This window comes from Aspergillus multicolor (assembly GCF_047715735.1).
Source record: "Aspergillus multicolor strain CBS 133.54 unplaced genomic scaffold BDW74scaffold_6, whole genome shotgun sequence".
Lineage (NCBI taxonomy): Eukaryota > Fungi > Ascomycota > Eurotiomycetes > Eurotiales > Aspergillaceae > Aspergillus > Aspergillus multicolor.
The window spans coordinates 1,133,959-1,146,610 of NW_027395957.1; the positions used below are offsets into that span (position 1 = coordinate 1,133,959).

At 52.2% G+C, this 12,652-nt stretch overlaps 5 protein-coding genes and 1 non-coding gene across 6 annotated transcripts; 2 read left to right on the forward strand and 4 right to left on the reverse strand.

Moving 5' to 3' along the window:
• On the reverse strand, positions 1-3,105 carry BDW74DRAFT_125439 (uncharacterized protein). Its single transcript, XM_073722150.1, has 3 exons — positions 2,576-3,105; positions 2,152-2,519; positions 1-2,104 (listed from the first exon to the last, which is right to left on the reverse strand). Exons 1-3 carry the CDS (start codon positions 2,724-2,726, stop codon positions 332-334), a joined length of 2,292 nt encoding a protein of 763 aa, XP_073586244.1. The 5' UTR covers positions 2,727-3,105; the 3' UTR covers positions 1-331.
• A 310-nt stretch (positions 3,106-3,415) lies between these two features.
• On the forward strand, positions 3,416-4,475 carry BDW74DRAFT_176279 (putative L-cystine transporter; the record flags this gene model as incomplete). The annotated part of the gene is made up of 4 exons (XM_073728561.1): positions 3,416-3,453; positions 3,533-3,550; positions 3,602-4,040; positions 4,110-4,475. The coding sequence occupies 4 exons, from the start codon at positions 3,416-3,418 to the stop codon at positions 4,473-4,475; spliced, it is 861 nt and encodes a 286-aa protein (XP_073586245.1).
• A 36-nt stretch (positions 4,476-4,511) lies between these two features.
• On the reverse strand, positions 4,512-4,586 carry BDW74DRAFT_t84. The gene has a single exon. It is a non-coding gene; the product is annotated as a tRNA-Val (tRNA).
• A 1,499-nt stretch (positions 4,587-6,085) lies between these two features.
• BDW74DRAFT_125445 (putative C2H2 transcription factor) lies at positions 6,086-7,680 on the forward strand. The gene is made up of 2 exons (XM_073722152.1): positions 6,086-6,564; positions 6,622-7,680. Exons 1-2 carry the CDS (start codon positions 6,454-6,456, stop codon positions 7,519-7,521), a joined length of 1,011 nt encoding a protein of 336 aa, XP_073586246.1. The 5' UTR covers positions 6,086-6,453; the 3' UTR covers positions 7,522-7,680.
• Positions 7,681-8,367: 687 nt separating this feature from the next.
• On the reverse strand, positions 8,368-10,133 carry BDW74DRAFT_125556 (uncharacterized protein). Its single transcript, XM_073722155.1, has 4 exons — positions 9,308-10,133; positions 8,890-9,013; positions 8,646-8,843; positions 8,368-8,592 (listed from the first exon to the last, which is right to left on the reverse strand). Exons 1-4 carry the CDS (start codon positions 10,041-10,043, stop codon positions 8,475-8,477), a joined length of 1,176 nt encoding a protein of 391 aa, XP_073586247.1. The 5' UTR covers positions 10,044-10,133; the 3' UTR covers positions 8,368-8,474.
• Positions 10,134-10,163: 30 nt separating this feature from the next.
• BDW74DRAFT_125539 (uncharacterized protein) lies at positions 10,164-11,349 on the reverse strand. Its single transcript, XM_073722154.1, has 4 exons — positions 11,275-11,349; positions 10,760-10,938; positions 10,462-10,671; positions 10,164-10,227 (listed from the first exon to the last, which is right to left on the reverse strand). The coding sequence occupies exons 1-3, from the start codon at positions 11,297-11,299 to the stop codon at positions 10,519-10,521; spliced, it is 357 nt and encodes a 118-aa protein (XP_073586248.1). The 5' UTR covers positions 11,300-11,349; the 3' UTR covers positions 10,164-10,227; positions 10,462-10,518.
• Positions 11,350-12,652: the final 1,303 nt, after the last annotated feature.

Here is a 12,652-nt window from a genome sequence, read left to right on the forward strand (position 1 = left end):
GAAATATGATTAGGACATCCTACTTACGCTTGCGCTTCAAAATCCAAATATATATCGACCAACGCTTCTCGATTAGCATTGTGGGAGAGCATACGCCAAGAAGAAAATGGTAGATATCATTCATTCGCATTGACTTAATCAACATAAAAACACCACGAGAAAATCAGCGCTAGCATCATGTCATTACCTTAGTAGATCATTCAGACATATGTAGGGGAAAGGGGAATAAACAGGGGGAACAAAGATGTAAATACATCGAATGGAAAAGCTTTATCTATACAGAGACTCAAGAGAAGAAGGCTCCAAGGGAGGGATTGCGAGGGTAGTGGCATTATGTAAACTCAACACTATGCCCTTGCCGCTCTTGTCTTGCTCGAGCTCTCTCTGCTCGCCTTCGGCGCCGATTAGTGGCGTATTCGCTCGCGTCGGTCCCGGTATATGTTCCAACGGGCGACGTGATGCTTCCGTATGGGTTGCTTGATGGCGCACGGGGAGGGATATGGCTCATGCTTTGTTGTGGTGGGAGGAAGGATGAGGCGGGGGGAGGGATGTTGTATCCTGAAGCTGCGGGGGCGGGAGCGAGCGGTATAGGTGCAGGGGATGCATGTGTAGTGGCGGCGGCGGCGGCTGCTGTTGCTGCGGCTGCGCGTTCGCGATCGATTTGCTCCTGCTGTTGGCGTTCGAGCTCTTCAACGCGGCGCCAACGGTCGCGGCTGCCGGTGCCTTCATTGCCGGAGAGGGAGCTCACGCTTCCGTTTCGGCGGCGCGAGTTACGTCTCTCTCGGCGACGGGCTTCCCGGCCGGCAGCTGCTTCCTCCTCTGTTAACCGCCGGAGTGTGATATTTCTCCCGTCGTCGTGCATCTTCACTTTGATTGATACAGGCGGAGACTCGACGTGACCTTCCCGTTGCCATGCACCGCCACCGGGGGTGGGTAGGTGGCCTGACGAGGGGCCAGCAGAGCCGCTATGAGCAGCGGCAACTGGGATGATCGGGGGTGGTGGCGGATGAGACGTTGCGGGGGCGGGAGTCATGGTTGAGGCTGGATCGTAATGAATCGGCGGGGCTGGAGGTAGTTCAGAGTGTGCACCATCAACCGCGCCGGGTGCGACGGGCGCTGCTGAGAGTGCTGATTCTGGAGGGTACTGCGCGCGAGGAGGACGGGGTGTGAGATCGGTAGAGACATCGGTAGCTGTTTGGGAAGCTGGACGCTTGCGTTGAGGGTAATATCCATCTCCAGTATAACGTCGTTTGCTGTTCGCTCGGGCTAGCTTCTCATTCTCAAGGTCGTGACGCCGCAGCTCCTCGACATGACGCTGCTCATCATCTTTCCCTTTGCGCCGGGAGAAGAAACCCTTGATAGCTGCGAGTGCGCCTACTCCGAATAATGCGTTTCGAGCCGTATGTGTTGGGCGTTCTTCGTCGTGTGAGTAGTACGAGTAGTCGTAATAGGAGGAGTTGATGCTCTGTTCTCTGCTCGGCGGTCTGTTTGGAGGACGGTTGATGGGTGCTGGATAGGTTGGTTGCGGTGGTGGGCGATCGTCGAGGCGACTCAGGCTTTCCTCTGTCATGCTGTCGGCTCGACGGTGGGCAGGCTGATATCTCCCGGATTCCGCGTCGCTTTCTCGTTCTCGCCTACTGTCAAAGAAGCGTTTGGCAAGCATAGCTCCTCCACCGAGTGCACCTAGTTTGAGAAATTTGCTTCCCCAGCCGCCGCGGCGTGATCCTTCATCCGAATACTTTTCATCCATGTAGGAAGTTTGAGAGCTCTCGGAGGCGTGATCGCGGCTGCGTCGACGGAACAGTGTCGCCAATCCGGCCCCCGCAGCTCCTGCTGCTGCCACGCGTCCAAGGCTGCTACGTCTGTGGTCTTCGTCGTCCGGCCGCCTGGAAATAAAACTATAGCGGCTGTCATAGTCTCCGTCTCCAGATGGGCCACCGTCCTCATCAAATCGATACGACAATATAAAGAATATTGCCAGGAGGATAAATGCAGCGACCGCGTATAAGATAAACAGCACTTTTGGTGAGCCATATAAAGTGAGCCCAAGGGGGATTTGCACAATTCCCAAAATTGCCAGAGCGCGACCCATCCAGCGATGAATCTATGGTCCAGTTAGGGCTAGAATGATGGGGCAGCGAAGGTACTTACCACTAGTTTCAGAGGCACATGAAACCTCTTCTTGTTCCGCTCGATTTTATGAACAAGCCAGCCCCATATGACCTGAAAGATTATTATAACGTAGATGGCAAGACCGATACCATGGTGCGGATTCGTAAGGCTTCGGCTCGGTCCGACAGCAAACCAACCCAGAACAAACACAACCGTGCTCAGGAAAAGGGTAAGGACCTGGCACCAAACATGATACTTGAACGCCTGATATGGATTTCGAAGCGAGTAATACCGCACAAGTAGGATCGACAAGGGAACCAGCCCAAGAAACACAATCGCTGCGATGACACCGTGGACAATAATGAGGGTTTGGTAGTGAGGCATGTCTCGGAACCTGTTTCCCATTCCTGAAAACAAAAGAGTTAGCGGGGGACGGAAAGCTAGCGAGTACTGTGTCACATACCGTTGTACCTCATCGTCTCAAAGTTTACGCCCATGAGATTGGGAAGAAGAAAGGTGTCGCGTTCAGTGTCCCATGTCCCATCTCCAACATGCAAAGTATTGGAGGAATAGGAGGCCTCCCCAGGCGCGGTAAGCCCCGAGTTGTCCGACATGACTGCAGTGGCTTGTCGAGCTGCAAAGCTTTAGGCAATCCGAGATAATGATCGAGTTTACCGAAGGAGATCTATCAAGACCCCCCGCTTTGAGGAATGCACCATGCGACGATAGACGGTAGGGTCAAATCGAAGGGACTGGTCTCTTGGTGGATAACTGATGCCTCTTGGAGCGAAATCGAATGGGGTCGAGGAATGCAGCACCGATTGCTGGTATCCGATCAAGCTATCGGTGGGGATAATCAATGGCAGGATTTTGGTAGATTGATGATAGATATAGATGCGGGCGGGAGTCTCAAAATCACCACGCAAAGAAGGAACAATTCTCAGCCGCAAGAAATAGACAATAACAATTACCAGGGAGGCAGAGAGGGTTTCGGGAGATGGAAAGGAAGCCAGCTGCAAGAGCATGCGATCGAGACTGACTGGGCTCAGATCGCAAAAGCGAGTGGCTGGATGAACGACAGCCAAACAACATTTCGCCCCTTTGGGACTAGCGTTACAGCACATATCCAGAGCAACGAGCGGAGTCTCTTAATCATGGTCTTTCACCGCCTGCCAATAGTAGCCGACTGCTATCTTATCGCTGACATCACGCGATTTCGCCGGTCCCTTGCTTATCGAACGGAGCGAGCAGCGACCCAACCTGAACTTGATCAACCCCTCATGGACCGACGGTAGACAGCGCGATGTCCCAATTTGAAGCCTTTATCAGGGCTCTCTCGCGGTAGGTGGTCGCTTTATCAAGGCTTGAATCTTCCACAGCCGTAGGCTCATTACTGACTACCAACCTTTCCAACGAGCAGCCTTCTTGGATGGATCTAGTAAGTCCAACAGTGCTCTATGTTATGCCATGGCAATCTAACATCTACAAGCACATTCTGTTGGTCCGCTTCCTTCTACCCCCAACCTATTGACAACTATCGCCGAAAGGCGACCACCGGACTGGCCATCGACTTCCCCACGATCAATGTCCTCGGATTCGTCTGCTATGCCGTATACACGGGGGCATTCTTGTACTCTCCTGTGATTCGTCGTCAGTATGCCGCTCGACATCCCTCAGCACAGGAGCCAACAGTGCGGTTTAATGACTTTGCGTTTGCCCTACATGCCGTCATCTTAAGCGGATTGGTTTACTCGCAGTTCTGGCCAAAAATATGGGGCTTCCAGGTATCTCGCTTCCAGAAAGTCAGCAAGCCGATTGCTGGGCTATTCTGTGGTGCGTTTGTCGCAGTTGCCGTGGTTATCTGCATTGTCTTAGCCAAGAGTCCCGACGATGGTTATGAGCCGTTGAGTTGGGCTTGGATCGACGTCGTAAGTACAGCCAATAGGAAACCCTACGGCCTCAGCCTATTTTTGGGCAGATCTGACCTGTGGTTCCAGATTTACGCTCTTTCATACGTGAAGCTAGTGATCACGGTTGTCAAATACGTGCCGCAAGCCTGGGTCAACTATAAGCGGAAATCCACGCGTGGCTGGAGCATCGTCCAGATCTTGCTCGATTTCACCGGAGGTGTGCTTTCGCTAGCTCAACTGGTCATCGACTCCTCTTTTCAGGACGATTGGAGTGGTATTACCGGCAATCCTATCAAATTTCTCTTGTCGAATGTAAGCATTTTTTTCGATCTGCTTTTCATGGTGCAACACTACATCCTCTACCGAGATGCCGAAGACAACGACAAGAGCAACGGCCCCAGCGTTTACAGCCCGCTATTGTCGCATCAGGATGATCTTCCAGCGGACGCTTGAAGTGCAAAAAAGAAATCTAGAGACAATCTAGAGATATGACCAGTGCCGGGCTCGATCCGGCGACCTTATCGGTGTTAACGATACGTGATAAACCAACTACACTAACCGGCCATTGTTGAATACGCGGAACTTTAAGCGCGATATAATCTCAAAATAGATTTTGACTTTGGTGGCCTATACTTGCATTAATCTCAGATCCAATTCCTCGGTTTGATGAGTTGACCCGCGGATTCGAGGCAAACGAACACGGTCAGAACTCAGAACTCAAAATCAGAGCGTCAATTACATCCTATTTGCGAACCTTGACCCATGATCTACCCGTAATCCCGGGCTCCTGACTCGTCGTGTCTCAGCCTCTTACGAGGAACCGTCACTCGTTCTTCCCCCACCTTTAGAGAGAAATCTGACATCACACGGTGTAAACCCGCGAGTCAGGTACATATGCGAGAGTACGGCGTATAGCATCCTTGTCGTATGCAGCAAGCAGAGTAAGCCACGACGTGGTATCTACGAGAACTTCCGAAACCCGAGGTTCTTCTAAAAATGCTTGTGCACCTGAGCCCCGTGAGCCATTACGCGGAGGTGGGGAATATACACCAAGCCGCCAAACAAGGACAAGCAGCCTGCAGGCATGCAGCTAAACCTCAAGGCCATAAGACGGAATTTGCGATTATGAAGCACAGAGACCTGCTTACACACTGTCGTTTTCATCGCGGTGCTTAGCAAGCAACCCAGAGCTTGTTTTCAGGATTGATCGAGTCGCCAGCAAAGTTGGCGGAGTCGCGTGGGGTCCAGATTATTTGAGTCCATACGAGACAAGAAGAAAGACTGATGGGATATTTTAGGAATCTCGTGTTTGCTGCCCGTAAGGATGACGATGTTGGTTTGGCTGCGCACGGGACCTCGCATGCTCCGCCACGTGATCTTCGATGAACGTGGGAAGAGAAACGAAGGGATCCATGGATGTCTGAAAGTAAAAGACGGAGTCGGCGAAAGCGAAAGTCTGGTGCTGAATATGCAAGATGAGCTTAAACCGACACCGCCGTTTGCACCTTGCCACTGGATCCAGGGTCGAAGGATATAAAGGTCGAGGACCGCCAGTCTGGAGGGGTGCCCGGGGTATGCACGAATCGCCGTTGAGGCTCGGCCAAAAGCTGGCGGTAAAGACCAAAGACTCGCACTCCCGATCTGCGGTGTGCATCTGCAGCCTGCGCCTTGGCTGGGAGCATCAGCCACAATCATACCACTTGTCCAATGACAGAACGCATGCCAAGTCGGGAGACAGGGTTATTTTGGTAATGGTGGATGACTCTCTTACCCCAAGTCTCGATGTAGCGGTCATGGAAGCGCATTTCGCTGCCATCGAGGACGCCCATGCCCAATTTGGATGGCAGGTCTTGCTGAAGCAAGGTTCGTCTGCAGCCCTGGTCCCTTCGCCTTGCTCCGACGAAGCGGTAGCTGTCGGTGATGCCGGGGTTTAGCCTTCAGGTACTTCTGACGGAGGGGTAGGGATGTTCAGCCCTACCGGGACTCCATGCGGCCACTGCACGACCCAACGAATGAGCCGCGTGCATCCCGCCCCCCTGGGACTAGTCTGACTTTGAAGAATCGTCGAGTTCTTGCTCATTCCACGTAAACGTATCATTTCAGCTATTTGTGCGGTCATAGATCGTCACTGGAGCTGAGATAGAGTGACATTCCCGCTGTAACCAAGTCATCTCGTGCCCAGGCCAAGCAGAACGGGACATGTATCTGGGATATCGTTCAGCTTCCTCGTTGGTTGTCAGCCAGAGACATTTGATCGTGCATAGCCACGTCTGACCTGGGTCGGTCCTGGCTCGATGCCGGGTGCTAATATTAAAACACCGACTTGGGGCTTAATCTGAGGTTCGATCTTGCACTGCACTGCGCTACACTACGATAGCCGCTAGTATATCATCACTACGCAACTGTGTCCTGCTTCGAAGAATATAAAGTCATGCTGGTGGCAACAAACCTATCTGACGGCCTCCACGGAACCCGATACCACCGCGACCACTGCCACATTATAAAGCAGCGAAAGACATGGAACATGGAAGACAACAGAGCTGTACGTCGCATGTACACATTTATAATCTCGTCTTCGAGTGAACTAACAGTCCCCAAGAGAAGACAAGGCTATTCAGAACCCTTCACAACCACGATGGAGAACCCCCTCATCCTCGCGCCAGACAATACAATGTTTTACGCATCGCCAGGGTCCTTTGCCCCCATGCCAGACCATGCTGTCCCTGTCCCAGACGAGTATCTCTCCTACGGCAGCAACAGTCAACTCGACGCAACGGCCTCCTACTACCCAGCCCAACCTCAGACCTACGTTCACCAAAACCCATACTACCCTACCACCGCCATGAGCCAGACCCCCAGCAATAGCAACACGCAATGGCTTCACCCCTCACAAGCCTCTTCGCACTACCACCCGCAAACATACCAAGACTCCCTCCCATCCTCCGACATCGATCCAGACTTCGACCTCGATCTCGACGTCGACCAAGGCCCCTTCTCCTCGCCCTCTCCCTCCTACCACCACACCCACAACCACAACCACTACGCCTCCAGCTCATCCGACCCGAACCAAACCAACACCCAGACCCAGACGCATCACCAAATCCCAACACGCACCCCCTCCACAGCCTCCGCCTCCTCTACAAGCGCAAGCAACAGCAAAGACCTCTCACTCTACGGCACCCCCTCGCCCACCCACCCAGGCGCCTGGCGCTGCGCCTACCCATCCTGCACATCGTCCTCGCTCTTCCGTCGAGGCTGCGACCTTCGCAAACACTACAACCGACACCGGAAACACCTCTTCTGCCGGCACGACGGGTGCCCGCAATCGAACCCGCAGATGTCCGGCGCAGGGTTCAGTAGCAAGAAGGACCGCGATCGCCACGAGGCGAAGCATAACCCTGGCATTGTCTGTGAGTGGGCGAGTGAGGGTTGTACGAGGGTATTCTCCCGCGTGGATAATATGAAGGACCACGTTAGGAGGATTCATAAGGGGACATAGTTATGTCTCTCTTGCGGGCATGGAGATGGAGCGCGGGGTGGTGTTTATCTACGAGCTGGTTCTTGGGTAGAGTTCGTCTACCTACCCACGTCTCTCTCCATCTGGTTTTTGAAATCGAAATAGTGATGATTGTACGGATATGGGACTACGAAAAACAGATTGGATAGAGCGGCGCAAGAGAAGGTGTATTTGATTCACTCGTTTTTCAGGTCCGGCTCAATTTGTTACCATTTAGACTGACTATGGCTCTGGTTTGTTGAACTTATAGCGTGTTTATTTGTTGAAAATATGTTAAATACCGATTGATAGTCATAGTCATGGTCCTGGCTAGCTGGCTAGCGGGCAAGCGTTTCTTTCATGCCAATTCCACTTTTTCTCTTTCCTTTCCTTCCGACCATCTTCCCTCTTTCTCCCACAAACGCCATTCAAACCAGCCCAGCTTAGCCCGAACCCTCGAACTAGGACTCACTCCCCAAGATTCATGTCCTAGACGCCGACCCCATAATAAATAAGCGGGGTTCCCCAAAAATATGCAGACAGCTTGAAACGCTGAAGAAAATTCATACAGGAGAAATCGCGAGATAAAACAGAGACGAACGAGAAAAAACTGCAAATGTACCCCGGAAACCAAGCATATACTCCACGCTCCATCTTTGCCCTTGTTTATCAGGCAAAGAGAATGCAAGAACGGATGACCAAGCAGAGCACAAATGTTCTAACATTAACATCTGGTATCGCATCGCTAGTCGGAGCAAAGCAGAAAAGCAAAGCGGAGTAGGACAAGTAGAGCAGAATAGGTATCATAATGCATGTGCTGTGAACCACTCATGAGATGGCCGCGTTATTCTCCGAGAATTCTACGGAGAAAGCCGTCTCCTAACAGAATAGAACAGGACAGCGCTGTAATGGTAATGGGAGGCGAGCATCAAGCAAGCATCGTATAATGGTAAGTGTTATTGAGGATTCATTCGACGTCGTCGTCCTCGGCCGCTCCCCTCGGGCCGTTGAGCCAGGACGTGCCGAAGAGCAGGATCGTCTTTGTTCTTGTCCACGTGATGAACTCTCACATGTCTGCAACAGTCAGCTAGCTGTATACAAAACATGTTCACAAAATGAGAGCTTACCTTTGGAGGTTATCAGGCCGCGGATATTTATGTTGCTGGTCTGGACAGAAGGGGCAAACGTAACCAGGGGAGTTGTGTACTAGTCCGTGGCGAATCATCTCATTCTTGCGCTTGAATCCCTTCCCTCCCGGACCACGGGAACAGCCTTCAATTGGACAGAAGTGAGGTCTATCTTGTGAATGAACATTTGCATGTGAACTAATCTTGTCAGTAGAGGTAATGCTAGTATTGTTTTCTGACTTACTTTAACAAATATTGCGTTTGAAAGGGAGGTGCTGTACACCCTGGGTGTGAGCATTTGAATGTACCTGACGGTGCAGCTGTACTGCCTTGTGACGAAGGCGTAAAGACCCCTGGCTCACAAGCACCTGTAGAAGCGCGCTCAATAGGCGTTGGATAACTTGATGCCGGACTCCTGTTAGAGACTGTGGATGGTGGGTCGTATGGATAGGGTGCTTTGACAGTACGCCAATAAGGTTGCTGCGAGGCCGGAGATGAGACAGCAGAAATAGCTTGTGTGCTTGCAGGCGAATAATGTGAGAAAGGACTGGGTGGTATTTTGGGTGGCATCAAGGGGGCTCGGTATGGCTCCCGAGGACTGGGATCAACCCTCGCCGAAGGCGGAGAAACGGCGCTGACGGAAGGTAGAGAATATGGCGTACCTAGAAGACGCGGAGAAGGGCCATTCGGTGGCGGCAGTACAGGCCCTAATTCATTGAGCTTGGTCTGTATAGGAGGTAGCCTCAGGACAGAATCTTCTGGCGATTGAGCTGCTGACGGGTTACGAAGAAGCGCAGGCAGCGAATTATATTGGGCTTTCGCGATAGAAGATGGAGACCGATCCGGCCTAGGTGGAGGTATTGACTCTGGTGGACCATTGACCAGTTCAGACAGCGGAGGGAGTACAACTCGTTCCTCTTTAGGCGGTTGCAGAGCTGGCGGCTGTAACGGCTCGGCTTCCGGGCTGCTGCTGTTCAAGTCGAGTGCTTCTTCGGCAAGATTTTTCAAATCGGGCTTGATTTCATGTTGGACCGGTTTAGATTCCGGAAGCGTCTTGGGAAAATTGATTGTTCCGACTGCGTCTGGCCCTCCAGAGTTGAAACTCTGATCGATGGGAGAAGGGTCTAAGGATGGGGTTTCTCTTTCAAGCCTCCAAATACCTGGGTTGTTGGCGCCGATGGTATGTCGAATGAGGGCATCATGGGCAGCCTCCTCTCCAACTCGGAGATTCACCTGCCTATTAGATCTAAAAAAATCCTTGTTCGCATACTTTGCATCACTCTCTGGTGACTGGCCTTGATTAGCGAACGGCGGAGGCGTCGCCTTCCTGGGCCCAAAGTCCGGTTTGATCAGCTCAAGCCCAGGGGAGGATTCATGATCCATTGCTTCGGTCATCATGGAGGCGGTTTATAGCGCATCAGGAGCGCCAGTCTTGATTTAAGCGGTTGGGTGTGTTTAGGGCCCTCTTGGGCATATGCTAGCCTTTTTGGCTACTCCTAGTAGACAAGCCAAAACAGCACCCAGATTGGAAAAACAGGGGCTCTGCACTTAGACCATTGAATTATGCTAGGCCGAGGATTATCTATGGCGGTGTCAGTGGGGTTAAAGATTACAAGATGCAGTATATCATCATGGCAGGAAGTGCGACAGCGGCTTTGAGCAAGAGCATCAATTTACACAGGCCAGAGGGGTAAAGACATAATGGCAAAGCCACTAGTATAACAACAGCGGACGGGGGAGAGATACAAGGAGATGGAAGAATGAAAGGTGGAAGCGAAGGTTGACGAGGTTGAAAGCGGAGGCGAAATAAGCTCACCTGGGTTCCAGGAACGGATGAGGCTCAATCGGAGTCGAATCGCGCACCGCTTGAGGCTCAAGAGACAAGGCTGATGGGCGATATAAAGAGCCCGCTCCGCTCACGGTATTGAAAATAATACGAGACCAAGATTTCTGGAATGCAGCACAAATATTGTTCTCCAAGAAATGGGATGACGCCAGCGTCGATCGCAAGTGAGCTGGGATGATTCTGGTGGAAGCGCCGGCAGAATTAGAGGCGCGGATATTCCGGAGGTGCAGAATAACAACCTCACGGGGCAGAATCAAGACAGACGCACAGGGAATACGAGGAGAAGAGTACGAAGGAAAGAACAAGAGAGAGAGAAAAGAAGAAAAGCAGGAGCGGCGCGTAGATGAAGGTGGAAGAATGAGCGGGCGACGGGATGCAACGTACGGCAGTTCCTGTTCGACTGCTTGGCAAATGTGGACACGGCTTCGCTGCAGACTTTCAGAGCCTCTGAGCGGTCAGCTTGATGGACATGGACTGAAGAAATGACGACGATGATGGCCGGCGCTTCAGAGAATAATTTAAGCAGAAGCGCCGCAGAGTGGAGCAGTGGCAGTTCCGTGAATCCGTCAGGTCCCCGAACTTCGAAGCGACGGGCAGGCTAATTTCTGGGAGCCCACTCTGAATTGAGGAATAGGATGAGCCCAGTCTTGAATCCAACTGATCAACGGGGACGGGGAGGGGGCTCAAGAGCAGATCAACCCGGCGAATTCACGGGTGCCAAAGCCATAGGTATACGTGGAAAAAGCAAGCAGAGTCAAGAGAGAATAATGAGGGGAGGCTGACTGCAGCGCGCCACCCAGGCAAACATAAAATAGTCGGCTCAACAAGGTGGGGTGAAGCTCGTTCTGACAACTAAATCCGAGAAAATGGCCGATGGCAGTCTAGTGGATAGCAAAGGATGAAAAGGGGCTTAAAAGAGTTTGAAGCAGGCGTTAGAGCGCAAGAGGGAAGGCTCCTAGAGGGCGGCGGCTTGCAGTGCGTAAGATTAAATGCCACGCCCCAGCACGAGCACAGCACAGTAGTGTACAGTACCAGACTAGACGGACTACTAGAGCCAGCTGACGGCCCACTCACACTGATGCGGCTCTGCCTTTGCGGCGGCCAAGCGGCCATTGGATGCAATGACAAAGGAGGCTGAACTGTGCTCCTTCTCTGCAGAGAACCGCCGCGGAACTTGAACTGTCGGCTGCCTCAATTACCACCTACTTTCATCACCAATGCTGTCGGGAATGAAAAGGTCACATTCTCATATTGTCCTCAACAATATTTTCTCCAAATGTTTATCGAACCCATTCCCAAGTTAGTTCCTGCTTGTCCGGACAGTGCGCTGTCAGCAGTTGGTACCTAAGGCTGCAATGCGCCCTCACTGCTGACCGCCACGAAGCCGGCGAATCCACCACAAACCTGGTTGCGGAGGAGGGGGAAGAAAAAGAAACCACGCGAAGAACAAAAGAAAGGCAGCTAGGGAGGCCGGGCTAAGGAAAATCAGGAAATCAACTGTTGCAGCCGGCGGGACTCCAGTTACGGCCTGCCGAGTAAACCTCAACCTAGCCTGGCCTGGCCTGGCCTGACTCTGCACCGAGAGTCGCGACAGACAGTCGAGTTCTGCGCTGCAGTCTCTGTCCGATATTTTAACGTCCTTGCTTCCCACTGCCTCTTCGTCTGGTCTATATTCGTTGATCGCAGTGTTCAATTGTCCGAAGGCCGTGGTCAGAATCTGAATGAATGTCCTCCGAGTCAGAGTCAGTCAGCAGGTTGGACGCGGCTTGGCAGGCGGTGGTTGGATACAACTGTCACTCTGCAGAAATGATCGGCCACGTTTCCCTGTCTTTCCCCTCTCCACGGACCACTTTTCTCCTCACTCCTCACTTCTCTGCAACAGAGCCGCTGTATCATCGTCCCTGCCCCCCTACTCAATCCAAGACGCTCAGGCGCTTGATAAAACGCGTATCCACGGACCATCCTTCGTCTGTGTTTTGAACAGAACAGAAACTCGGAACTTGTCCGCAATAAATTAAGACGCTTGAAATTTCACGGCATTAAACGTCACAAAATTGCCGCTGACTACGAGGATTAATCTGGGCCGGCTTGTCTGACAGGGAATCAGAATCATTATTTGCTTTCAGTCCCCCTCCCTCTTTAACTCTAAACCACAATCAGG